The 27392-nt window shown below is 41.9% G+C and overlaps 1 protein-coding gene across 5 annotated transcripts in view; it reads left to right on the top strand.

The window, feature by feature from the left end:
• Positions 1–27392, top strand: part of PHLDB2 (pleckstrin homology like domain family B member 2) — a 105150-nt gene that overhangs the window by 25154 nt on the left and 52604 nt on the right. For all 5 annotated transcript variants that reach the window (XM_054973576.1, XM_054973573.1, XM_054973575.1 and 2 more), the window contains 2 exons: positions 3724–5051; positions 26393–26776. In XM_054973576.1, the coding sequence (XP_054829551.1) occupies positions 3724–5051; positions 26393–26776 (1712 nt within the window). The remainder of the gene's footprint in view (positions 1–3723; positions 5052–26392; positions 26777–27392) is intronic.

Below are 27392 nucleotides of genomic sequence, written 5' to 3'. Positions count from 1 at the left end.
GCAAGAGGGCCTTGCGTATGGTGCAGCTCTGGGCACTGTAGCATTGCTTGTGTAAAAGCTGCTAAGACTGGGATCAGATTGTTTCCTTGCTAGGAACCAGTAAGTCACTAAATTGTTTGCCTATGAAGTCTGTTGAATTTCTTTTTCCTTGTTCAACCTTTTAATTTAAGGACTAGTTTAAGAATTCTGAAATTTTCAGAGCATATATAAACATTCATAGAGGACGTCTCCTCAAAGTTCATTACATAATATTTTGGATAATGGGGATAAGTAGGCCAAACCTCAGTAGACAGGTGACATTTGAGCTTCACTAAGAGCAAAACATAAACTGCTTGAAGATGTTAATTGTGCTGGTGTAAGACAGAAATGATGTTCATATGGAAATGGTATCAACATAGCACATGGCCATAGCTCCTTGCCCAAACGGTTATAGTAATGGCTTTTGTCCTTACGTATTCTTCTAGTAGAATATCTGGATGCATAAATATATCTAAAGGTTTATTCACTCAAAATTCCAGAGAGAGATTCCAGAGAAGTTACAGGTTTTTCACATGGACTGCATTAAGGAAAAACCTGTGAGGTCAAAGTCTCATGGGACTCTCTAGCCAAGTATGAAATCTCTCCAGAGATCTATCTTGCTTAGGGTAGTAGATTTAAAAGCTCTCTATTTTATCTTAAACATGCATCCAGATCCTAAGCAAATGCACTTGTAAGTCAGTCACCAGGTAACTGTACGTAGAACAGTTTTATTCTCAGCTTTATTCTGGTGTATCCCCTAATTGATCACCTAATTCCCATTTCCTCATATTTGCAACACTTCTCCCATCCCTAATAACGGCATAATTGAGCTGCACTAAATGACATCCTTTCTGGATAGATGGTGCTTCTTAACAGGCAAGAAGGAAATTAAGATGCTTTTCATAAGCGTTTTGTCTACAAGTGCGTTCAGAGGTTGGAATAGATGTTTTTGTTCATACAAGCAGAGCTTGCTCTACATCTCATTAACTCCAGAGATCGTGGATTCTAGGCATGATTTTGACCAATACTGCTGTGACCTGGTGTGGAGTTTCAGGCTGGGTTGCCGTTAGTACATTGATGACACCCAGCTTTATCTGTTGCGGACAGCCGGCTGGGCTCTGCCCTGGATAATTTGTCCAGGGCTTTGGAGGCCGTGACTGGGTGATTAAAGTAGAGTTGACTGAAGTTGAACCCTGTGAAGATGGAGGTCCTGCATCTGGACTGTGGGAATCCAGCTCCCAGCCCTTGACGAGGCATTTCTTGAGCTGGCACCGACAGTAAGGAGTCTGGGCATAATTCTGGATGCCTTCTTGTCAATGGAGGCCCAGGTTACAGCAGTTGCCAAATCTTCATTCTTTTATCTTTATCAGGCCAGGCAACTTGCTTCCTACCTATCAATCTGTGATCTAGCGACAGTGATCCATGTAATGGTTACCTCCAGGCTGGATTATGGTAACTCACTCTATGCTAGGCTGCCCTTGCATCTGTTCTGGAAATTAAAACTGGTCCAGAATGCAGCGACGTGTATTTTGACCAGAACTCAATTCCAGTCACATATTACACCTGTCCTGCACCTGCTATACTGGCTCCGAGTGGAGTTCCGGGTCAGGTTCAAAGTTCTAGTTTTGACTTTTGAGGCCTTTAGCAGACAGAGACCAACATACCTATGGGACCACCTCTCCCCCTATACTCCCTGGAGGCTGCTTCAATCAGCAGATAAACAACTACTGGTGATCCCTGGGCCCAAGGAGGTTTGCCTATAGATGGGCACGAACAAAAAAAAACAACCGAACACAATGTTCGTTGTTTGTTGCCATCCATGAACAGGGATTCATGAACATCGACGGACATGACATGTTCACGAACATGTTCATAGTTGGAGGTTCGTGGGAGCCAGAACGGCCCCCTTGGGACTTAGCTGAACTTGAGCCGGGGAAAGGAAAGTCCATGGGTCTCCCTCTTTCATGTCATTTTCTCTTCACAGTGGCAAAAACTGGACTGTCTGCTGGAAGCTAATTGAGAAGTTACAAACTGACCTTCCCAATGTCTAATACCTACCAAATTTGCAGGGGACATAGTCCTCACTGTCCTCTGAAGATCCCCAAGTTTCAGAGAGATTGCACCCGGGGAAAGACATGATTCATGGATCCTTTCATGTCATTTTCTCTTCAGAGTGGCAAAAACTGGACTGTCCCCTGGAAGCTACTTTGAGGCGTTACGAACTGACCTTCCCAATGTCCAATACCCACCAAATTTGCAGGGGACATAGTCCTCACTGTCCTCTGAAGACCCCCCAAATTTCAGAGAGATTAGACCCTGAGAAAGCCATGATCCATGGGTCCCTCCCTTTCCTGTCATTTTCTTTTCACAGTGGCAAAAACTGGATTGTCTGCTGGAAGCTACTTTGAAGGGTTACAAGCCAGAAGGAAAGCCAGAAGGAGTTCAGACAGTCCATGCCTAGGTTGCTAGGGGAATTGATTGAAAGGTGCCAGACTGTCTGGTTTTATGAACGGCTGATGAACACCATGAAGAGGGCTTGGAACGAACACATGTTCACCGGGAAATGGAGCCTAGCGAACAGCTTGGGTTGTTCGTGGCTTTTTTTGGTTCGTATTGCTGTTCGTGCCCACCTCTAGGTTTGCCCTGCCTCAACAAGGGCCAGGGCTTTTTCGGTCTTGGCACCTACCTGGTGGAACTCTCTGAGGAGGCCCAGTCTCAACAAGATTTGCTATCATTTTATTGGTTCTGCCAAACAGAGATGTTCCACCAGGCTTATGGTGGTTGGGGCAGACAAATCATCCAACTGCCCCCTCCCAGTGGGAGGGAGCTATGTGCCCAACCCTACACTGGCTGAGTTTCAGCCTTCCTGCCCTGTGGGCTCAAGGTGCTATGTAGGGTGCAAATATGAGCTGCCGTGTTTCTGTTCAAATGGTGTACTTTCACGATTGCTCCCAGTGTTTTTAATTGTTTTAACTGACTTTTGTATCTGTGTATTTATGGTGCAAATCTGCTCTGAGCCCACTCACAGGGAGAGCAGACTATACATTAAAATAAATAAATAGTAATCATAGAATCATAGAATCATGGAGTTGGAAGGGGCCATACAGACAATCTAGTCCAACTGGCTGAGTTTCCCTTGTTATAAATTCCAGTGCTCACTTCTTACTAAGGAAGACTTGGGAGAGATTGTTAGGGTGAGCAGGTACTGCGTTCAGATCTACAGAACTATGTAGTGTATTCTTAAAGGTTAAGATGAGGCAGATACAATCTGTGATCCACTAGGCCAAATGTAGCTAAGCTTTGTCCCTCAGATTCATGGTCCCTCAGATTCTCAACATTCTCCTTTTTATTGTGGTGCTTGTCAGGCAACTAAAACAGGAAGGTGTTAGTGAGCTACCATGGTGCTTATAATTTGAGGGGATTATTAGCTGTGCAAACCCTATACTGATTTTGCTTCCAAAGTAGACTATTACTTGATCTTTTTGAGTCTTTCTATAACATGCATATTTGAAAACTTACAGATTTGAAACTCTAGGAAATTGATTTTCATTAATTTCTACTATGTAATGAATAATTTCTAAAATAAAAGCAGCATTGCTAGAAAAGTACTATGGTTTTCATGTTATGAGATGTTGAACATACCTTAAGTGACTTGTCGAGCCCTTTCTTCTTCTTTTCTCACTCTCATTTCTTATTTTTTCTCAGATTCAAGTAAGATGATGGAAGACTACAAGCAAAGCCAGGTGGAATTACAAAATACTAACTTAGGAAAGGATTCAGTGGTGAAATCCCTTGAAAATGATCTTCAGGATCTAATGGACAGACTCAACCAAAAAAAATATTCATCAAGTCTGAAATTCAAAACAAATTGTGACAGCCCTGGTTCTTATTTGACTCTTTCACAGTCTTTGCCACCTAAATCCAGCCCAGCATCTAGTGTAAAAAGTATGCCATCTCTCACCAAAATTCAAGGAAGCAAGCCAATGTCTTGTGAGGGCTCTTATCTGTTAGACAAGACTGTCTCTGCAAAGCATATGGGCTCCATTTCAGGCACATCTCCATCCTTAAGTGGGTACAGTCCTGTAAAAAGAGACTCTGATATTTATCCCAATAGAGAAAATGAAAAAGAGTTTGGACATCTGGATAAGTGTCTGTATTCAAAATACAGCCAGAAAAATAAATCTCATGATAATGTCTACTTCCCAGGAGCACTGGAAGGGCGGAAAAACTCTGGATCTCTTATTGCAATATGGAATGGAAGCTCAGGGAGTGAGATAATCCTTTCACCAGTTGGCAGTTCTGGAGCTGCCAGCATGCCCTCTAGTCCAAAGCAAGGCAGGAGGATGAATATTCAGGATATCACATCATTTCGGCCCAGACAAGCTAAACAGAAGGACATAACAGTAGAAACTCTGGGATCTAGAACCAGAAAGTATTCTGGTGGCTCACTGGGTCATATGGGAGTTTATAGCCGCTCGTTACCCAGGCTGTACAAATCGTCAGAAAGTCAGCTCGTGCCACTAAGCTTACCCCCAAGAAACTCTCTTGGAAATTCCAGAAGAAAAAAAATGATTGAGAAAGATCTACCTCAAAGCATACTGGATGCTGACAATTACCTTAATTTTTCTTCTTACACCTCAGGGGCTTTGCCATTTACAAATTTTGCAACTGAAACAAACTCCTATGTGAATTCAACTCTTAGCGTTCCTGCAAGCCCTCGTATAGCTCGGAAAATGCTTCTGGCCTCTTCTTCTTCATGTGTGTCTGATGACTTTGATAGAGCTGCACTCTCAGGAATGACCCCCAGTAATTCTTTTTCTCCTGTGAATTCTGAGAGAGCATCTCCTCTCATAAGGAAAGTTTCAAACAGTTCAATGGAGTTTGATGAAACAGAGCTGGAAAGCTTTAGGCAAACTCCATCCATACGAGAGAGAAAGAATAGCATTAGCTCACTTTCTGGAAGGGATGATCTAATGGACTATCACAGAAGGCAGCGGGAAGAAAGACTTAAAGAGCAGGAGATGGAGCGGCTGGTAATTCCATTTTTCTTGTTAATTTTTAATGCTGTTTGCTGTTCCTGAAGTTAACTTTGCTAAACTAAAAATAGTTAACTGTATATGTAGTGGGCAAATCTGCTGCTTCTCTGTGTGTCTGAGTGTTTGAACCTTGTACAGAATTGAAAGAACGTTCATTATGCCTGTTTAAAGTTCATTGGTTGCACAATGTGCTGCTTTAAAAAATAGCCAGTATAATGAAACCATCTCTAGAAGATAGAAAATTGATAGAAATTGCAACCATTTATCCTGTACATTCTGCTAAAATGACCCCATATTTAAAAGCCACAAATTTTGTACTGCAGGGATTCAGGACTGAAAGAAAAAAGTTGATGTCATTGTTTTGTGGTAGCTGAGTAACTAGCCCATGTCTCCATGCTAAGCTCTTTGGGGATATATTTGTATGTGTTTTGCGGAAGAAAACCGATCAGAAAATTCTCGGACTGTGTGCATATTAAATTGCTGAACCAGAACATCTTTCCATTTTTGGTTAAGTTTTTGCCTCTTCATCAAGCTCAAGTTGATGTTTTCTGGGAATGGAGAAACTGACCATGTAGTGCAATAGCAATGAGTTGTGGTAGCAAGTATGAGCACTTAATATTCAGCAAGTGCTAAATTATTATTCATAGCTGAGTACGATAAAGAAGGGGGAAACGTAAAATTACAAAATTCCTTAGGAAACAAAAAACAGTTTGACTGGAAAACATGCCTCCCATCTCAGTATCTTTACACTTTTTTTACAGATACATTAATAAACTCTCAACTTCAGTGGGTTCAGTTTTGGTCACCCCAGTAAAAGGATGCAGAGCCTTAAATTGTTTCAGATAAATGAATGGGGCATAGATACTTTTGTATCCCAAGTGATGACAGATATCAAAGCAAACCTGGCCTTTGCCCCCAACTTGACCTTTTTTCATACAGATATTTAGTTTGGGTTTCCTTATGAATATATTAGCACCTCTATTCTCAAGGTCATTTGGAGCTCTAATTTTGTGGAAGCCTTGACAGTTAAACTGGTATAAAAATGATGCTGTTTTACTGTGTAAATAGGTCCTAACTGTTCTGAGATCACTGATACTTAAGTGGTGTGTATTGTTATCCTAATGAGGTTTTTTTGCTTTCCATTTATTTAAACAATAATATTACTATTGCATCATTGTGTTGGCTACAGTTTAAAATTGTTCATTATACAGAAATGACACTCATGTTTAAAAATGATATTGGAAAGTGGCAACCCAGAAGGTAGGGGCATCTGAAGCAGAGCTTCCAAAGATGACTGTAGCAGTTGGGTAAGTTTGTGTGGAGATAGGCTGTCCTTTAGGAATACTGGGCCCAAGCCATGTAGAGCCTTAAACGTTAGCACCGGCACTTTGAATTGGGCCAGAAACAAATTGGGAGCCAGCATAAATAGATCCAAATGGTAGTGATGTGGTCCCTACAATTCACGCCAGTCAGCATCCTGGCTGCAGCATTCTGCACCAGTTGAAGTTTCCAAATGCTTTTCAAGGGTAGTTCTACATAGATCACATTGCAATAAATTTAATTTAGTTGTTTACCTGGGCATGCATTGTATTGACCGGATCTTTTTTGCCTATGTAAGGCCACAGTGGGCTAACCAGTAAAATCTGGTAAAAGGCACTCCTGCTTAGCAGTAGAGTTCCATGCTCCCTATCCACCTCCCAGCACAGATCATCCACCAGGGTGACCAGATCAGGCCTGAGGCCAGATTGGAAAGGATCTAGATAATTCACTTCATCTAGGAAATCTTGGAGTTATCAAGCCACCACCCATCAATCACCTTATTCAAAAATGATACATTTGAGATTGGTTGGTATTTATCTCCTGGGTCTAGGATAGGTTTCTTTAATTGTGCCTGAACCACAGCCCGAAGGCTGGAGAAACCTCCCCTTCTCTTCAGAAGACTGTAACTACCTCACAGTCCCGCCCCCAGCAGATTTAAGTAGTTATGAAGGGCACGGTTATATATACTGGTGGTAGGCCTCAAACATCCAAGGATCCTGTCCACATCTTGGACTGAATAAACTGAAAAGTATCCCAAACAAGTGGATTTTGGACTTGAACAAAGCATAATAGATAGTACTTTTCTTGCATCTGTTACATTCAGCTCTGATGTATCAGTGGATGAGCAATTATGTGACGAGAAATCATGCAGTGTGCACGTACAAGTGAATTGTCTTTAAACTTCTTGTCTTGGCTGTTCTGTTCTGTTGTCAACAAGCACTGTACTCATATCCATTCTTGAAAGCAATTTGCTGGTAGGAGGGCCTGATGGAGAGTGGGACATCAAATAATCATATTGGGCATCACAGGACCCTCAAATTGTAAAGCATACTTGGAAATTGCTGATGTACATATAGCAGAAAAAGGAAACCTATAATGAAGTATTTGGAGGAACCATTAATTATATATTTATGAAAGTCTAAGGAATTATTCTCATCTTAAATATAAGAAGACTTTTTTTCTGATTGATTTGGCTGTTGTTTCCCTTGCACCATCACTTTTTAAAAACAGCTATAATTCTGTAATGAGATGGATTGGCCTGCTGGCATTACAAGATGTCAAAGAGACTGAATACTTAATGTGTGAAGGAATTTCCTCCCTCAATTTAATTTTCCATTTTTAGCTGTCTGCAAGGGTAATTGTCTTTCAGGCTATTTGGTTCAAAGGATGGATGTTGAGGACTCTGTGTTTAGATTATTTCAAATAATTACAAACTGGAATAACTGATGAGGGCAGCCCTGGAAGGAAGTTCGTGTTTGTAAGAGAGACTGCTGATGCTTTTCTTCTTCAAAAGGTCAACTTTTCTGCAACTGTAATACCACTGTCACTCAGCAAAGGCTCTTCGTTTTACGCTCTGCTTGAAGTGCAGGCTGTGATGTAAAACACATTCTGTTTTCTAAACAGAACTATATCAAAGCAAACAACAGTCCAGAGCTCTTTCTAGAGAATAAACAAGTCATTTATTTGGGCAAGGTTTTTTTTTAAAGGCTTTAATTTGAGTAGAATGAATATTAGAGAACAGATATTTATTCACTTGAGGGGTAATTCCAGCCAACTTGTAAAATTTCTGGAAATTCTGGAGACATCTAAGAACCCTTGTTAATAAAGTTTTTAAAATGTAGGGAATATACTTTCTTATCAAGCCTCTTACTTTACTGCATTGAAAACATAAAATGTACTATGTGTAACTTAACCCATAAAGCTATGCTATTTGGTGCATTTATGAGCTGTAAAAGCATAAATGCCTTAATTTTATTCATAAATTAATTGTAAATACACTCAGAGAGAGAGAGAGAGAGAGAGAGAGAGAGAGAGAGAGAGAGAGAGAGAGAGAGAGAGAGAGCTTTAAGCAGTTGGACTCAGCTCATTCCCATTTACTCAGATATAGCTCCCATTGAAACCCTTTCTCTTGAAAGGTACCTAAGCATATCATTATTATTATTTTTTTGCCACTTTGGAAAATGAGAAAAACTAAAGGTTGAAAATAGAAGCCACCATCATGCCAGTAAGGAATATTTTATTGCATAGACTATATACTTTAGCATTATCATGTAAAGAGACATAAAAACATGATTTAGAGAAAAACTTTTCAAGTAAATATTCTTGTAATATTTACTAGCAGTAAATTTGGACTTTCGATGAAACTTTATAATATTATTGAAATCTTCAACAAGCTTCGTTTAATATAAGGCTGCAGTCTTATACCTAGAAGTAAGCTTCATTGTATTCAGTGGGATTTAAATAAATCTGCTTGGGATCAGGCTGAGTGTCATACTGACTAGACATGGGCATGAATCGAAACACAAATCAAATTTTGTAACGAATTGGGCCAATTCATGTATCACGAAAACGTGTTTCGTGGGGCCACATTTTTCACAAAATCTATCACTTTTGGGGCCGATTCATTTGATTCATGAATTCTTACTGATGCCAGACAGGCTGGCGCCAATCCATTGATTCCCTAGACAACATAGGCCTGGAATGTCTGCAGACCTTTTGCTGAGGAAACCCCAAACTTGGCACACATAACCTTGATAGGCAGCTCTCCCTGCCAACCTGAGACCTCCCATTCTGTTCTATAAGAGCAATGAGCAGGAGGGAGATGAGCCTTCTGTAGCCATGGGAACACCAATCTCATCCCTCCAAACTCTGTTAGGCAGGTCTGTCTGCCAACCAGAGAGCTCCTGTTCTGCTCTATGTGAGCATTTCTTATATAAGGCACAGCTCTGTACCTCCTGCTTTCAGTTCCAGTAGACAGAGGGAGAGGGAGGAGCTGTTGCTGGGATTTGGAGTGAGAGAGAGTGGATTTGGGAGCTTTTGGCTGGATTTGCTGCTGCTTCAAAAGAGACTGAAAAGCCTCTTATTTTCTGCTCTTGTCCTTGCTGGGAAGGTTGTTGGGTGAGGGTGCCTTTTTCCTCCACCCCACCCCAGTCTCAGGGCGTTGCCTGACTCTGGGGCCTAGCTTGAGCCCATGGCACCTGGAGGGACAGAAGGGAGGCGGTCTCCTGGTCAACATATTGCAATCTTCACCAAACTTGGAGGGTGGCTGGAGGAGAGCCTGCTGAAGTCTCCCTGCGGGTTCAGCATCCCTGAGTATGAAGGGGGCCATTGTAGGGCCCCGGAATCTGATGAATCATGAACCTAATGAATCGTTTTGCAAAATGGGACAATTTCATGAAAGTTCGTGGTTCATGGAATGCGACAAACCACGAAATTCAGGGTTCTTTTTCCCCATTTCGTGCCCATCTCTAATACTGACTATAAACAATTCAATATCTTGAACTTGGCTTATTTTATATATCTCCCCCTCAATTCTTGAAAATACAAGTACAAATGTTCATATCAGAGTGAATATCTTTAAGATCCATAGCTTCTGATTTTGATTTCATTTGTAACTTTCTGGGTATCATAAAAATAGAAGTTTTTCAGCCTCTTTCACATAGCAGTCCCTTGCTTGCGTCTGCTTCGTAGCATTAATCAGTTTAGCTCACTTGATGCAGATTGAGATGTCTGCGAAAATAGAGAAGTAAGAAGCTCTGGTATACAAAGAGTTGTCTAGAGTGCTGCAGGAGCAGTATGCTTTGCATATGCCTGGTTTAAACCCAGTACATTGAATCATAGAATTGTACAGTTGGAAGGGACTTTATAGACCATCTAATCCAAACTTTTGCCCAATGCAGCAACTGCCTAAAGTATCCCCAACAAATATTTGACCAGCCACTCCTTGAAGACTGCCAATAAGGGGGAACCCACCACATTCCTAGGTACCCAATGCCCTGCTGAATTATTCTTAACATGAAGAAGTTTTTCCTAACGTCCAGTCGGTACCTTCCCTCCTGTAGTTTAAAACCATTGTTTTGAGTCCTATCCCCTATTGCCAACTGGAACAGCTCCCTTCCCTCCTCTAAGTGACAGCCTTTTAAATACTTAAAGAGAGCAATTTTTAAGCAATACTTAAAGGGAGCAAGCAAAAATACTTAAAGAGAGGAACTAAACATTCCCAGGTCCCTCAGCCTTTCCTCATAGGGCTTGGTCTCCAAGCCCCTGATCAACCAGGTTGCTCTCCTCTGCCCGTTCCTGTTTCTCTACATCTTTTTTGAGGTGTGGCCTCTAGAACTGCACACAATACTCCAGGTGGGACCTAACCAACATGGTATATAGTAGGACAATGACATCCTGTGATTTGGATGTTATGCCTTTGTTAATACTCCCCAAGATTTTGTTTGCCTTTGTTGCTGCTGCTGCTGCATCACAGTGACTGCTCATATTTAGCTTCCCATCTACCTGTATCTCAAGATTTTGTTCACACACACTGCTACCCAGAAGTGTATCCCTCATCCAGTATACATGCTTTGCATTTTTGTTACTCCAGTCTAGAATTCTGCACTTATCCATGTTAAATTGCATCTTATCCAAATCTTCCCACTTTCCCAGTATGTTCAGATCTTGTTGATTTCTATTCCTGTCTTCAAGGGTGTTTATTACTACTCCCAGTTTAGTGTCCTCTGCAGATTTAATGAGTAATCCCTTCATGTCCAGATCATTTGTAAAAATACTGAAAAGCACTTGGTCCAGGACCAAGCTTTGTGTCACTCCACCGGACACCTCCCTCTAATCAAACATGATGCTATTGACAACTGCTCTTTGGGTGCGGTTATCCAGCCAGGTCCCTATCCATTGAACCATCAAATAGTCCAGTCCACAGTCCACCAATTTACCCATCAGACCATCATGAGGAACCTTGTCAAAAGCTTTATTGAAATCCAGATAAACTACATTGACAGCATTCCCAAGCCTGTCACTCAATCATAGAAGGAGATGAGTTACATCCTGTGTAACTTCTCAAGGTACTTTTCAAACACCAAAATATTTAGTATTCATGTCAAAGACATTCACAGTGGGATCAACAATAATATTGTTGTCTTTGAATCTTGAATCTACAGTTTTAGCAGCAGTGTGAATTGTTTTAATTACAGTCGCATTGTTATTTTTTTGAAGGATCTATCCAGTATGTTAGCCATTGTTTCTGTGGCACCTATATATGAAAAACATTTTAGCTTTTTGTTAGAAATATTTGGTCTGGATTGTTCACACTACTTAGATGTTGAAGTTTCAGCATTTACTGTTAGTCAAAAGAGGAATAAGGAGAAATCGACAACTCTGCCTCCAGTGTTCAAGCTGTGTTAAATTACTTAATATGTTTAAAAATTAAAGGGGTTGCACAGTCTTACCTGTAGATGGTGCTGTATAATTAGAAATGCCCTGTTGGTTTTAAAAAAGCTAAAATATGGTGGTCTCCGATTTTTCACATCTTATATCTTAACACTATTAAGAACCCTTGAATTCCAAAAAGAAGCAGTTAGGACAGAGCACTGGATTGTGCAAATTTGTGTTCTGATCCCTGGTAATTTGAACATCAAAATAAGAAAGCATAAGGGTCAGCATGGTGCTACAGTTCAAATAAGATCCTATTATTGTGAGGTGATCCTGCAGAGTCCTGTATAATGTGCTTCTGCACGTAACACACATACTTTTTCTAAAGATGCAGTATATAAATCTGCATTTTTGTAGCTAAAGGCACATACACACATATGATTGTCCGCAGTTCATTTATTTTAATTTGAAGACATCTCACTTCTGTGTCACACAAACGGCTCATGAGATGGCTCACAATATGAAATTACAATAATTGTTAAACAGATTTTAAAAAATTCTAAATCAGTAGTTGGCAGCAGAATAGAAGCAATGATTAAAAGTAATACAAAGCAGTACAACAGAGGCAAAAGATTCAAGGGAAAAGTCCCTTCTAAAAGCAGCAGCGCTTCAGGAATAAACACACCAAAATAAAATCATTTAAACATATACAAAAAATCCACCCCCCAAAAAACAAAAAGGTGCTGAGAGACAGGTTCTTGCAGTCCTGTCTCTATGAGAGAGAGACCCTCTCACATGTGCTTGACAATCTTATCTTTGTTAACAAGGCACATGGAGAAAGTAAGCGTGGAAAGGTTCATATGAGTGGAAGTGTTACTGGGATATCCTGATCCTTAGCTGTTCAGTGCATTAAAGAGCTGATGGAGGTATATGAATTGGGCTCAGAAACCAACTAGCAGCCAGTGCAATTGACATGACACTGGGTAATATGGAATTGCACCCTACTGCTCCACTCAGTAAGTATGGAGCCTTCCTTCAGTTGAAGGCTCCTTGCACTGGAGAAAAGCTATGCCCTTAGCTCAGCAGAGGGGTAGCACAGAACCCATGCTTTCTAGGATAGGTACTGGTTAGAATTCTTGTAGCCTAATTTTCTCAGTATTTTTCAATAATGAGTTTTTAATTCATGTAGCACTACATTTGTATGGGTCATGAATCCTTCTGACCAGTCTGGTGACTCTGACTCGGAAGGCTCCAAGGGAACCAGGAGGGCCAGAATGATCAGGAGGGGCCTGACACTGCAGAGGCACTGCTGACCATGCTCCAGCATTGGCTGAGGCCATCCTGCCAGAACCTGCAAGGGAGACCTTGTGATGGTCTATGAGATAGCCACAAGGACTCCACAGGCAGGGCATAAACATGGGCCCATATACCCTCAGTACCCCACTCCCATGCCACAAGAGTGGAGTCAGTGGAAGGCCCGGGCCAAGGCAATACAACAGAGGTGAAGTGTCAGACTGGCAGCCCATGCCCCCACCCTGGATCTGGAACAGGGCTCTGGGAACAGTATGTTCTGCTTCAGGCAGGAGCTGCTGTCTGCAGAGTACTGCTGACAATGAAAGCCGGCTGGCAAGGCAAAAGCAAAGTCTGTAAGTCTGTAAATCAAGAGAGTCATCAGAGACAGGCCAGGGTTGGAGGTCAGAGAAACAGTCCAAGAAGCAAGCACAAGCAACAAGACAGTAGTTCAGGAAACTAATTGAAGCCACGCTGAAGGACCCCTCCCTCATGCTTTTATGCTTTGTGAGTGTTACATCAGCTGGCAACAGCTGTTTCAAGTATCATCCGATAAGGCTGCTCCTTCCTCTGGAAAGGCCTGCTGGTTCAAAGCTTGGAGCCATGCTGACCTATTTTGGGCCTGTAAGTCTCCTCTGTGCCTGCGTTGACATTGCTCTTGTGGATCTGGGGATACTGGAGGGGACAGGGAAGCTGGCTGAGTCTGGACTGATGGTGCTGGGTGGAGAGGGGAAATATCCTGGTCTTCTGGCTGGGGTTAAAAACCTCTAAAGAGGGAGAGCCCACCACCTTCCAAAGAAGCCTGTTCCACTGAAAGACCACTCTAACTGTCAGGAACTTCTTCCTAATGTCTAGCCGAAAGCTCCTTTGATTTAATTTCAAGCTGTTGGTTCTGGTCTGACCTTCTGGGGAAGGCTTGTCTCTGATGACTCACAGAGTAAAGTTATTTGAGAATGAAGATGGGGCCTTCTCTTAAGCAGTTCCTACTATTTTTAAATGTAAATCATAAAATGGTACCAGTCACTGTGCCTGGTATTACTGCTTATTTTATATAAAGATAACATTGTGTTATCAACGGTCTTCCTGTGCAGTCCCACATGGGACTGCACACGTGCAGGCCTGCTGACCGGAGATTTCTATAGCTCAGAGACAGTAGGGGGCACCCTCACCTCTTAGTGTGCATGCACAGCCCCTTTTCCTGCTAAAAACAGCCTCTAAGAGGCGGGATGCCCCCAATGTACCCTCAGTTCCTCTTTTGCCGCCGACATTGGAGGTTCTACTTCTCGTTGCTCAGTGTGAAGATGTCAGAGAAAGCCCTGTTCCAGAGGTGCGTCTCCTGCGATAGAAAGATGACCAAATCCAATGGTCTCTCTAGTTGCCTGTGCTGCTTGGGGGAGACCCACAACACGTAGGCTTGTAAACACTGCCATGCCTTCACCTCGAACGCCACAACAGAGCGGGTGCAGAGACTGCAGACTTCATTGTGGCAACAGGCCATGGCCGCTACAGGCCCACCAGCTGTGTCTAAGGTCTCTACCTCGACAGGTTTCTCTGCCCTGCCTGGCCCTGGATCCTCGGGAGCAAAGACACCCTGCTCCTACTCATCTCCAGCCCATACAGAGTCACGCCCGCCATCGGATCCAATTGAATCAATGACTGGCAATGGCCGTTTTGGATCCGACACTTTTGGAGTGGAGAACTCCTCGGAGTGGAATGCCTTCAATACAACCTGCAACCTTGGAATGCTCACCTCGGGCCCAATGTGGTGATTCCACTTCAAGGGCTTCAGGTTCCAAGACTCCACGGAGTAGAACACCGTCCAATTGCCTCTCAGACTGGCGGTTGCCTCAAAACCAGCAGGGTGATCCTTCATTGGTTCCGAAGCCTTCGGTTCTGACCGTCGTTCCAGATCCGACCAAAGATCTAGAGAAGAAGAAGATGAAACACTGCTCTTCTAAATGAGAGAAAACAGTTTTAGAGAGTGTTCTCTCTTCCCACCTGCCCAGTGAGTCCCAAGGGGAGATTGGATCCGAACAAGAGGCACTGGGGATCGGGTGATTATCTGTCCTCTTGCAGCACCTCTCGCTCCAAGAGGTGGCTGGAAGAAGACGTGATCCTGGTTGAAAAGCCCCCTATTCCATCGGGGAGGTCTAGATCACCGGACCACGGCTCTTGGTCTTTGTGCTCCTCTTGTGAGGAGAGGGGGTGCTCCAGACATCGAGCGATCCCCATTCTCCATGAGGGGAGTACTCCGGAAGCAGCCCTGTACCATCACCACAGAGAGGGTTCCTATTACTCGGAACGTCTGACCAGACACCGCTCCAGATCGCCTTCGGTGAGGGCATATTCTTATTCTGGCTCTAGTCGGACCCCATATGGTTCTGACTTGGGTCTTGAGGAGGACACCTGGCAACCCCGGCCCTATGACTCACCACTGTCTGATTCGCCTGAGGGCATGATTGGTCCTACGGAGGATGTCTCACCGACAGACCATTTCCGCACCTACACTGCACTTCTACAGTGTATGGCTAAAGCCTTGGAGGTGGATGTGACATCCTCAGAACCAAAATCAAAGGATAAGATCCTACAGTATATTTCTTTGGGGTCCATCCGTGCAGTTGCTTTCCCCATAATTGAGGGCTTTGTGGATCTCTTTAATGGTCTGCTCCTGAAACAAGCTTCCACTCCCACCACCAATAAGAAAATCAAGAATTTATATAGAACCAAGGATGATCCTTGCTCATTTCTATCTCTGCATCCCCCTCCTTCTTCACTCGTCACTGAGGAGATGCAGGCTAAACCTAAGCAGGGATCCCTTTCAGTCCCTTCTGACAAGGAGAGTCGGAAGATAGATGCCATGGGGCGCAAAATATATACCTCAGCTGCCTTTAATATAAAAATAGCCAACTAGTCGGCCATGATGGCAGCCTATCAGTTGCTTCTGTGGACCGAAGTGGCTACCTTCGTTCATAAGCTACCAGAGGCTCTTCCTGAGGGTCATTCAAGAGGAGACAGTCAGTTTGTCCCACCACCAAATTAACGCCAGCAGAAACATGACTGACACTGCAGCAAGGTCTCTACTCTCAGCAGTTGTCCTGTGGAGGTTCTCCTGGCTGAGATCTAAGGTGTTACTGGCGGATGCAAGGACTAAGGTGGAAGACCTCCCTTTCAAGGGCCCTACCCTCTTTTCAGAAAAGAAGGATGATTACCTTTCAAAGAAGCAAAATGATCAGTTCACAGCATGCTCCTATGGTGTCCTCCCTCAACATCAGCATCAGCAGTTGTCGGGGAGATACCAGTATAAATCGTTCTCTCTAAGCCGACAGCACCGCTTCCACCCTTACGAAGGGTATGCTTACCATCCTCAACAATTGTACCAGAACCCTCAGTCGTCCTTCCCTAGGAGGAAGCAGAATCATAAGGGCAAGCAGGGTGCTCAGCAGCACCATCCTAAGGAGCAGACACATTCCCACAAACAATTCTGACAATTACAGGGACCTGACCCTATTTTTGGGGTCAGGCTAAGTGCGTTTTATGAGGAATGATGTAATGTCACCTCTGATGCTTGGGTCTTAAAAATTGTTCAAGTTGGTTATAAAGTTGAGTTTTTGCAGTTATCTTACCTATGGCTCCCTGTCTTTACTAATAAAGGGGCTCAACCCGGGGTGTTGGCCAAGTTATCATCCCTTCTGGAAACGGGAGCAATCGAGGAGGTTACAGACCAATCCTCATGTCTGGGTTTTTTACTGAAATCTCTTTGTAGTAGAGAAAAAGGATGGAGGCCTCCGTCCTATTCTGGACCTCCACAAGTTGTTCAACCATCTTAAACTTATGAACTCGAATAAACTTGTTCTATTCGAGTTCGTAAGTTTAAGATGGTGACCTTGCAAGCAGTGTTGACACTGCTACCATCACAGACTTGGTTTGCGGTTGCAGATTTGAAAGATGCTTACTTTCACATTTCAGTTTTCCCAGACCATAAGAAGTTGCTACGTTTTACCTACGGGGAACGTATCTTCCAGTATAGAGTTCTCCCTTTTGGGTTGTCAACGACCCCACGAGTCTTCACCAAATGTGTGGCGGTGGTAATAGGCTTTTTGAGGATACAGGGGTGTTGTATCTTTCCTTATTTAGATAATTGATTGATTGTTGGTCAGTCATCTGATGATGTGGCCAGACAAGTTGCCCTTACATTGTCTACCTAAAATTGGGTCTGTTTGTTAATCACAAGAAGTGTAAACTTGACCCTTCTAGGATTATTCAATTTATTGGAACTGTCATTGATGGTGTGTGAGATGCAGGCTTCTTGCCTTTATAGAGGGCCTTAAAGATAAAGGCTTTGATTAGGAGATTCAAGAGACATAGGTTCCAGTCTGCCTGGCTCATTCAGACCTTACTGGGTTGTATGGCCTCCACTACTGCTGTGATACCTTTAGCGAGGTTACACATGTGCCCATTGCAGTTTTGGTTTAACTCCGTCTTTTCTCCTGACCGGGACCGTCAGTTCAAGAAATTCAGTGTGCCCAGACGTATCCTGAGTACTTTAGATTGGTGGATGTCTGATTCCCATCTCCTTGAAGGGGTGTGATTTGGTTGCAGACAACCAGATGTTGCTGTCATGACGGATGCATTCACCCTTGGTTGGGGGGCTCATTGCGAGGGGTATTACACTCATGGTATATGGGATGACTCTGAATGGAAGGAGCATATTAATCTGTTGGAATTAAGGGCAGTGTTATATGCGTTGATCTCATTTGCAGATTCCGTAAGGAACAAGACCATCCAGATTCTTACGGACAATACCACAACGATGTTTTATATAAACAAATGGGGGCACAGCGTCAGTGTCTCTGTGCAAAGAAGCAGTGAAGCTCTGGACTTGGGCCACAGACAATGTGGTGTGGCTGCAAGCGGTCCATATTCCGGGCATAGATAATACGATAACAGATCACTTAAGCAGGCTACAGGGGGACAACCATGAGTGGTCCCTGCAAGACACTTATTTATACCCTGTTTTTGTCGAATGGGGCTCTCCAGATATAGATCTGTTCACCTCTGAAGAAAATTACAAAGCTCCCCGCTATTGTTCCAGAGGCGGCATAGGCCGAGAGTCACTTGGGGATGCGTTTCAATTCAGGTGGTCCAGTCACCTTTTTTACCTGTTTCTCCCATTTCCACTTCTGGCCAGGGTGATCAGCAAAATTCAGGTGGATGGGACATGAGCCATTCTCATAGCCCTGTACTGGCATTGCCAGCCCTGGTTTCACTCTGTCCTACAGTTGCAGTCTCGTTCTAAAATTTTCTTTATTTAAACTAAACTACACTTCACAAGACAATAAACAATAAACATAGAGAACAAGAAAAAATTCACATTTCTAAACATAACACACTAACGATACATATATCTATAAAATTAAGAGGAAAAGGGAAAAAAAATAAAAAAAACACCTAGATTACACTACAAGTTGAGTTCCGATTTTTTCCGCCACAAGTATATATCATTTCTAGAGTCCCACTTAGTCTAAGTTAGTCACAAAACCCGTCTTTTTTCTATTGTTCCTATTTCTTAATCCATAAATACAGATGTCATCACATCCTTGTTATCTGTCCTACAGTTGCAGTCTGGACTGTACCATTTTCTGACAGTTCCAGGTCTCCTATCTTGGAACAGAGTGTTCCATCTCAGAATAAAGAAACTCAAACTGACAGCCCGGCTGATCCAGTCGGACACTCCTTTTCTGAAGGAGTGACCCATGTTTTACAGAATGCAAGACACTTGTCCACTCATCAGTCTTATGCCCTTAAATGGAATAGATTTAGTGTTTGGTGCTAAGGACGCTGCTTAGATCCCTTAACCTCTTCCCTACTGGAGGTCCTGTATACAAAGGGGGGGTCTGTCCAATTCATCCATAAAGGTTTACTTAGCGGCCATTTCTGCCTTCCATCCTCTAATAGATCGGAGGACGGTGTTCTCTCATTATACATCAAAAATGTTTCTTAAGTGTCTGAATAATTTGTTTCTCTCGTCCAGGGCTATAGTCCCTCAATGATCATTACCTTTAGTGCTGACCAGATTGATGTCCAAACCCTTTGAACCATTAGCTATGTGTCCATTATGTTTTCTGTCTATGAAGGTTGCATTCCTGGTGGCCATTACGTCGGCCAGAGAAGGGTGGGGGAATTGGCCGCATTATGTTGTGAACCCCCTTATTTAAAGGATCATGCTGAAAAAGTGGTTCTTAGAACTAAGGTAGAATTTTTACCAAAGATAGTTTCTAGTTTCCACCTTTCTCAGGAAATCTCTTTACCATTTTTTTTCCGTAATCAAGGCTCGGATGCTGAAAAAGCCCTTCACTCCCTGGATGTACGTAGGGCAATCCTTTTTTTATTTAGACCGTGTTAAGCCTTTTAGAGTAGATTCTCATTTGTTTGTATGTTTGGGGGCCAAAAAAAGGTAGAAAGGCTAGTCCCCAGACCTTGGCTAGGTGGGTGGTTCAGACTATTTTGTTATGCTATAAGACTGCCAACTTACTGTGTCTGTTGGAAGTGCGTGCTCACTCCACTAGGTCCCAGGTGTCATCTTCAGCTCTCCTGAGAGGAGTCCCAATCCAAGACATCTGCAAAGCGGCGACGTGGGCCTCAGCTGACACGTTTGTCAAGCGCTATGCCTTGGACATCCTAGACAGAAAGGAGACAGCAGTGGGCATGGTGGTTCTACAATCTATTTTTCTGTGACTGCAGTTCATGACCACCACCCAGGTATTTAAGCTTTGTAATCTCCCGTGTGGGACTGTACAGGAAGACCATCGATGAAAAACAGTGTTGCACTTACCTGTAACTGTTGTTCATCTAGGTCTTCCGTGCAGGCACACATACCCTCCCTCCTTCCCCGCTAACACTCTTGGTACTTACCTTGGGTACGGCGATGAAAGAGGACTGAGTATGGAGTCTCCAGTCATGTGTAAGGCCAGTCAATCATAGCTCTGGACACATAGTCAGCATGTTCCAATAACTGTATAAGGAAGCAAAGTAATACTTGATGATCATGTAGTCAGAGGTTACAAACAACCAGATTTCCATGTAACTGTGTGACTTTTAAAAAACTCCACCATGTAATAAACGTGTGGTTTCAGTGACATTTAGTTTTATGTTGTCACTTCCCAGTATGTGCTATGTGCCATTAAGACATTTTGAGTGTTTAGATAGCTTCACATAAGATAGACTAATCATATTTCACATGAACTGAGTCCAATATAGGCTGATTCCGCACACGTTGGATAATGCACTTTCAATGCACTTTATCAATCGTTTGAGGTGGATTTTTTGTTCCGCACACAAAAGAATCCATTCCAAATGATCTATAAAGAGGATTAGAAGTGCATTATCCAACGTGTGCGGAATCACTACCTTAGAGGCACCCGGTGAATTCACAATCAAGGTGGGATTTGGATCAGGCCTTTCAAGCTCATATTCTTAAATCAGAAGAACATAAAAAGAGCCTTGCTGAATCAGACCAGTAGTCCATTGAGTCCAGCATCCTGTCTCACACAGCAATCAACCAGTTATTTGTAGATATAGAGGCTAAGGCTTTCCCCCCCTTCCATCCTGTTTTGCCTCTTAGTACTGGTCTTCAGAGGTTTACAGTTTCTGAATGAGGAAGTTTGCTTTATTCAACAGGGCTAGTAGCCACTGATTAACCTATACTACTCCAGCTCTTACCTATAGTTACAGGTGTACAAGTTTACTTTCTGGTTTTGGTATACAGTTCCTATTTACTTTCAATTTAACAAAATTCCAATTTAACTATACATTTTACCTCAAATTCCTTTGGAAGCAGAATTTTGTGGAGATCTTAGTATAGAGCTAAGAACCTGGGAAGTGTCTGGGATTAAGAGCACAAACACATTTGTTTATGAGCAGTCATTTAACATTAAATTCCATCTTACGGTACCAAGTAATTTTGTAGGTCCAGGCTCCTCCCAGTAAAAGAAATGTATTGCATATGGCACAATTGCATAAGTTCCAGTCTATTGAGAAGTATTTAGAACTTACTGAAGGTCTTGTGCGCCTCCTACTCAGTGAGTCTTATAGAGGAGGAGCTATTGATATATTGTACCTTTTGATTCTTAAATTTCCACACAACAAATCTGTAATTTGACCTGCTTTGTACTTAGTTCTGTACACACTTCTAGACCTTAAAAATAACCTTTGGACTGTGTGCACCTATTATTTCCAGCAAATATTCCAGTTATCATTTTCTGTTTCTACCGTATTTTCCTAACTTGCAGAACAATCTTTAAATTATGGACTGAACTGCGGAATGCAGGTGCAGTGAAACTGGGACTGACTGCCAAAAGAGTAATGAGAAGAGACAGCACAAAATAGCAGCCGACAGAGCTTCCTGTGCATAAGCTCCCTAATACCACGTTGCACTTATTGAAATAGAAATGAGGCAACATATTCTCCTATTACTAGTGCAGGAGCACTATAGCAAAGGAAGCTATATTTGTTTCTAGACAGAGACACATTGTTGTACACATGGACATTTAACAACTTGTGATTTTGTATGTGTCCATGCTTCCCAATCTCAAATTTAAAATTCATACATGTGCCTTAAATTGTGTGACATTAGGATATTGGCATTTTGGATTTAAATGGTACGCAGTTATGTTTGAATAACTTACTCCACATTCATGGATAGATGGAAATTAATTTTTAAAATCTGACCTTCTCAAGATTTTCTAATGATGTAATCAGCTTTAAAACTTCAGAGCACAATAGGTTGGTACATACTTTATTATCAGAACTTGTTAACTGCGAAACTTGTGCTCCTGTGCTGGAGCTAAGCTAGAAGGTAAACTGTAGTTGTGTGGGCTACAATTTGATATGTCCTGTATGTTCCAAAGAGTGGGTGAGGAGAGATGCCGAAATAAAACACATCCTGTCGCTGTCTGTGGGGGTGGACTGGGCAATCTAGTATTGTTTATTTCAGCAGTTAAGGTAGCAAAAGTGCCAGCAACGGGCTTCATTGCAGCATCAACAGATGGATAAACGCTGGAGTTCCTGGCAAGCAGTCAGGCGGTGTTTTCAGAAATGGGCGGCCTGCACAAAGGATAAAGGCTTAAGAGGAAGAAAGCAAATACGAGCTAACCACATGAAGAGGGAACTGGAGGCTTGTGGAGAAAGTGCTTGGAGGGAACAAAGGAGTTTTGAGGTGCAACAATTTCATTGTCGTGCTGTCTTTATAGTTTACTGTCTTTCCTAACTTGAGGGGAGAGGAAAGAGGTAAAGTTCATATAGAAGATAATTTTAAAAGAATGCATTATGACCAATAGAACCACAGATGTAGCTCAACTAGATTAATATTTGTCTGTAACAAACAGGCAGAAGAAAGTGTAGATCTGGTGATAATACTAAAAATTTAGCTTTGGGGAAATACACTGAGCTCTTATCAAGTACATTTGTTTATATTTTTCATGAACATGCAGCATAATTAGTTTGTTAAGATTGAAAGAGGTTTTTCTTTTTTCCAACAGACTAAAAGTCTGCCTATCCTTTCTATAAGATTCCAAAATATTCATGGCTGTTTGTACTGAGATTGGGGCTGTAGTCCTTATGCATTTCTTTGGACGTAAGCCCCACTGGCCTTACTTTTGAGCAAGATTATGTGATACTTCCATGTTTTTCCATAGTCTTACTTTTGAATTTGGGTTAGGTAGGTTTCCAAGAAATACAGCTCTGTGGTTGTCATGATAAGTATTAGATTAAAAGGATACTATAAATATTAAGCAGCTAACAGGTAAAGCTTTTTTCCCTATTTGTCATTAAGAGAGGTGGCAAAGAATATATTCATTGCTGCAGCTTCTTAGCACAAAAGATAATGTGATGTTTCTCTTGTATTCTGACCCCACCATCCTTTGAGAGTTAATGTAACTTTATACAGTAATTGAAGGTGCATAAAGCATTTTGTTAGTTTGTTTCTTCAGTTTTGCAATTATGTGCAATGTTTCAGTTTTGCAATTATGTGCACTGTAAAAGTTATAATTAATATTTGAAGAAGTAAGTACGGAAATATTTGCAGAATTTCTCAAAAGATGTGGTTCACTGATTGCATAATTTCATTTATAGACTACCTTTCTCTCAGACTTAAGGGGGATTACACATTCAGTAAACAGTACAATAGGGTATAATTGCAGAAATCTGATCGAGATCAGTTCAAGGTTTTGGCAGTTATAATCAAAGCCCTTCTAGGCCTTTGCCCCTCATATCTATGGGAGTACCTCTCTCCCTGTGCTCCAGCATGGCAGTTTATCAAATCTGAACAGGGCCTTCTGCAGCTGCCACCATGCAAATAGGCAAAATCAACAGCTGCCCATACATACACATTCCCTGTAGTGGAATCCACCTTATGGAATGGTCTGCCTGAAGAAATCAGAAAAGCAACCACTATCCTGACCTTCCACAAACTGCAAAACCAAATTATTCAAGAGGGCTTTTTTACACAGGTAATAGGACTTTGCTGTAAGGAAATGGTTCAGAGAGCCAAAAAAGGGATAGGGATTGTAGACTATACTACTGTGCACTGTCTGTTACTGTCATTTATTATGTCATGCAACATTTTGTTTCAACAGTGTTTCAGCTCTGTATTCCAGTTCTGCTTGTTTTCATTCTTGGCTTTAGTGGAATTACCTACATTTAGCATAGGTTTCTATCATAAAACTGTCCTGTGGAATCCTAAATTCTAGATAGTAGAAAACTGATTAGTTTAAATGGCTTTAAGAAGAAAGTAGGCTATGGGGAGTTTACTTGTTTGAACAGTTTTGGGGCAAGTTTTATAGACTATTTTCTAATTTTGGCTAATTTAATTTGGTAAATTGTGTTGAAGTGGGGAAGAGTATTGCCAGTGATCATATGCCCTTACTTCTAGTAATAAGTTTGCCTAATAATCTCTACATCCAAAATAGTCATTCAATACCCATTTGTCAAGATCAAAACAAATTGGGACCATTAAAATGGAAATCTGGAAACTACACTTTATGTAGAACTCTGATGTTGCGGGACCAGCTTGAGGACAAGGGATGGGAGCAAGGCAAAGACACAGAGGCAAAGGCTGGAGAAAAAAGACCACAACTTTATTGGTTACAGCAGAAAGGAGAATTGGCGTAGCATAGGGCACAGATCCAAACATCGGCTGGCCTGCCTGCTAGCTGCGGGGAGGTACCATGGGATAATAGTAACTGGGATTCCACATGGGCGTAGACCCCACTACACCTCATCTCAGATTCCTTAAGCACAGGCTGTTTCCCTCCAAGGGATACGTGCCCAATGCCGAAACCACAAGAGCTGCAAGACAGCTCCTGCCTAAGTTTCTAGAGCTGCAACTAAACCCTCAATCTGTTCTGGATGTCTTGAACCCAAGTGTCTTGTCCCTAGCTGGGCAGGTGTACCCCATCAGGATATAACAAGGCCTCCAGCTGAAAGGAGATGACCAGGTGATGAAAAACCAGACCCCCAGCTGCTTCAACAAATTTGCCAGCACCTTGGCCACCTTCTTCTTTGCCAGATCGCTCTTCCTAGGGGAAGAGGCCCCATACCAGAAGCAATGCTCAAGCAAATCTGACCACAGAATGCTCAGTCCTGGAAATGGTCCCAACTATGTCCCAATAACAAATTGTGGTAATTGATGACGTGTGGTACAGTACACAGCCATCCTTTGGTGTTCTGCCAATTCATGTGTTGCATTCTCCTGGACATGGTTTAGAAACATAAAGGACCATCTTGGGGCCCTTGATAAAGAAATATTCTGAAATGAGATGAACATATTAGCTGGCTTCTCATTTGGGATGGGGACCACTGAGTCCTTATCTCATGCCCCCTAACGATACAACGGTCCATTCTGAAAAAGAAATATAAGAATGTTATTTTAGACTATTGCTGTGGAGTCTATATCTAGAGTCTACTTACAGTTGTTCTAAGGAAGACTGAATGAGGATTCATCTATGGCGTACCTGTAAAAAGAAAAAGAATCAGACATTGATAAATACAATAAAAGACTTACCTGCTATCATGCACCGAAGTTCTGTACAGTTGTGGACTGCTGAGTGAAGATTATCATTGTGTATGTTCTTAAACGCAATCTCAATGGAGAGAGGAATACAGGTCACTGTCCCTAGCGCAGGAAGGCAGGGGAGTTGATCGTTCATCTCTCTGTTGAGACTGCAAGAAAACAAGTTGCAAAGTTCCTCTCCACCCAGCAATCTCATATGGCTCTGTCTTTGAAAACTGTCTTTGAAAAGCTCTTCCCCTCTCCTGCTTCCCTGCGCTAGGAATATAATGTTGTTTTCAGTTACAGTTCCCTGGTAAAATTGCATCCCCAACACATTAAAAAACACATGTGGTGTCACTTCCAGCTTATCTCTGTTTGTTGCCATTCTTCCATCTGGTCAGTTTCCTGACTATTGTTCATATATGACTGTTCCTTTATGTTGGCATGCCTAAATGTATTGTAGGGTACCATACTCTGACAAACTATGTGACTGTGCTATAGGTACTGGGGAGACTCTATATCACCTGACTTTTGAATGCAGCTATTTTTATGAGACTAGGAATCTTTTAATTTTTCCTTTGCTCCAAGATATAGATCATATGGAGACATTACCTCTTTTATTAGAAGATAATAAAACCCATCACCCATCAGATAACCCATCACTCTTTCAGTTGTGAAATTTTATGTGCTTATGATTGATTTTCACAACCATTTAAATGTTTTTATATTTTAGTAGTCAGCTTAAAACTAGTAAGTTAAGAAGCAGCATGAGGAAGAGAGAGAGAATCCTAACTTATGCAGATTTTATATTCTTTTTACAGAATTCATAATTTTCTGTTGGTGTTCTTGATTTCTTATCAGAAATGATGCACTTTCAGTGGTGATGATATGTAATATGACTGATAACTTCCGTACAATCAGTAAACTGGGAAAGTCCTTGATTTTAATCTTTTATAGTATCGTAGTTTAATGGTTTTACTGGCAGTACTGAGACTATCTGTACTGCCAACAGTGTATTTTATAAAATTCCAGTCCAACATTAAAGACGTGTTGCATATATAACATTATTTTGATATTCATGTTTGTATCAGAAAAATAATTTGGAATTCAAACGTCAGTTGTAGTTACGTTGTATGCCTTTTCCATCTTGTGCATCTTTAATTTAATTTATATTTTATAATGTATTTAGGATCAGTGCTCCAGTTTTAGTATATTTATCATCAGATCCTGAACTTTTGCTGTACCAATGTTGACATGTGTATGCATTCTTTCCCTCAATATTATTTTTCATCCTTTTTTCCAACATTAGGAGCGTCAACGGTTGGAGACCATTCTTAACCTGTGTGCGGAATATTCTAAACGTGATAGTGACTCTGTAACTGGAACAACTGTTGCTGATGTTCAAAAAATTAATAAAGAACTTGAAAAGCTTCAGTTTTCTGATGAAGATTCTGTATTTGAAGATTCCCAGATGACTCCAGAAACAAGAATCAGAAACCATTTGCAACTACCGGCAGGTGATTCAGACTTCTTGGAATTCGATGATCTTGGTCATAACGTTATGGGGTTCATTTCCTCTAGAGGGATCAGAATGAATAAACATTTAAATGAAAACAGGACATCTTCACCATTACCTCCTTGTGCCTTCCTGAAGAATGTCAATGAATCTTCTTATTTAAGCATCGTGCCAAAGGTAATGGCAAAATATTCTGTTGGGAATAAAATGATTGGGACTCTTAAAGGAAATAGTTAATATGTTTAGATCGGATTGCAAGTGCATATTTGGGTGTTTTTTTTAAAGCCCACACTTGGAGCTATCAGTTTTGTGAACACATTCTAGAAAAGTGCCCAGTTACACCATTTCCTCTTTCTTGAATTCCTCTAGAAAGGGAGTTCTGGAGTCTTTTGTGACTGGCTGTCTCTGCAAAGGAGCAAAAGGAAGAACTTTCCAGCTCCCACACTGAATGGTGATCAAAGATAAAGCCCTATTTCATGTATTGCAGGCTAAGTACAGGGCAGGTGGAACCAGGCTTTCCCTTTGCTTCTACACTGCAGTGGTGTCCAGGATCTAGACAGGCCCTCAGCCTCATCTGATATGACAGATGGGAAGAGCAACATCCACCCCCCCCCTTAACAAATCACAACAAGGACAATAGACAAAAATAAAAGTGGGGTTGGGGAGGAGCCATGGCCAGCTTTTCTCAATGTAGACATTTGGTTCAAATCAGGAAGAAAATAATCTTAAATAAGATCATTTTACACTCCTGGTTAGAGGCAGGCATGGACCATTTCACAGACCATGAACGTTT

Source organism: Eublepharis macularius, chromosome 3, assembly GCF_028583425.1.
Source record: "Eublepharis macularius isolate TG4126 chromosome 3, MPM_Emac_v1.0, whole genome shotgun sequence".
NCBI classification, from domain to species: domain Eukaryota; kingdom Metazoa; phylum Chordata; class Lepidosauria; order Squamata; family Eublepharidae; genus Eublepharis; species Eublepharis macularius.
The sequence above is the reverse complement of the archived record's forward strand: the minus strand, read 5'-3'. Positions and strand labels throughout refer to the sequence as shown.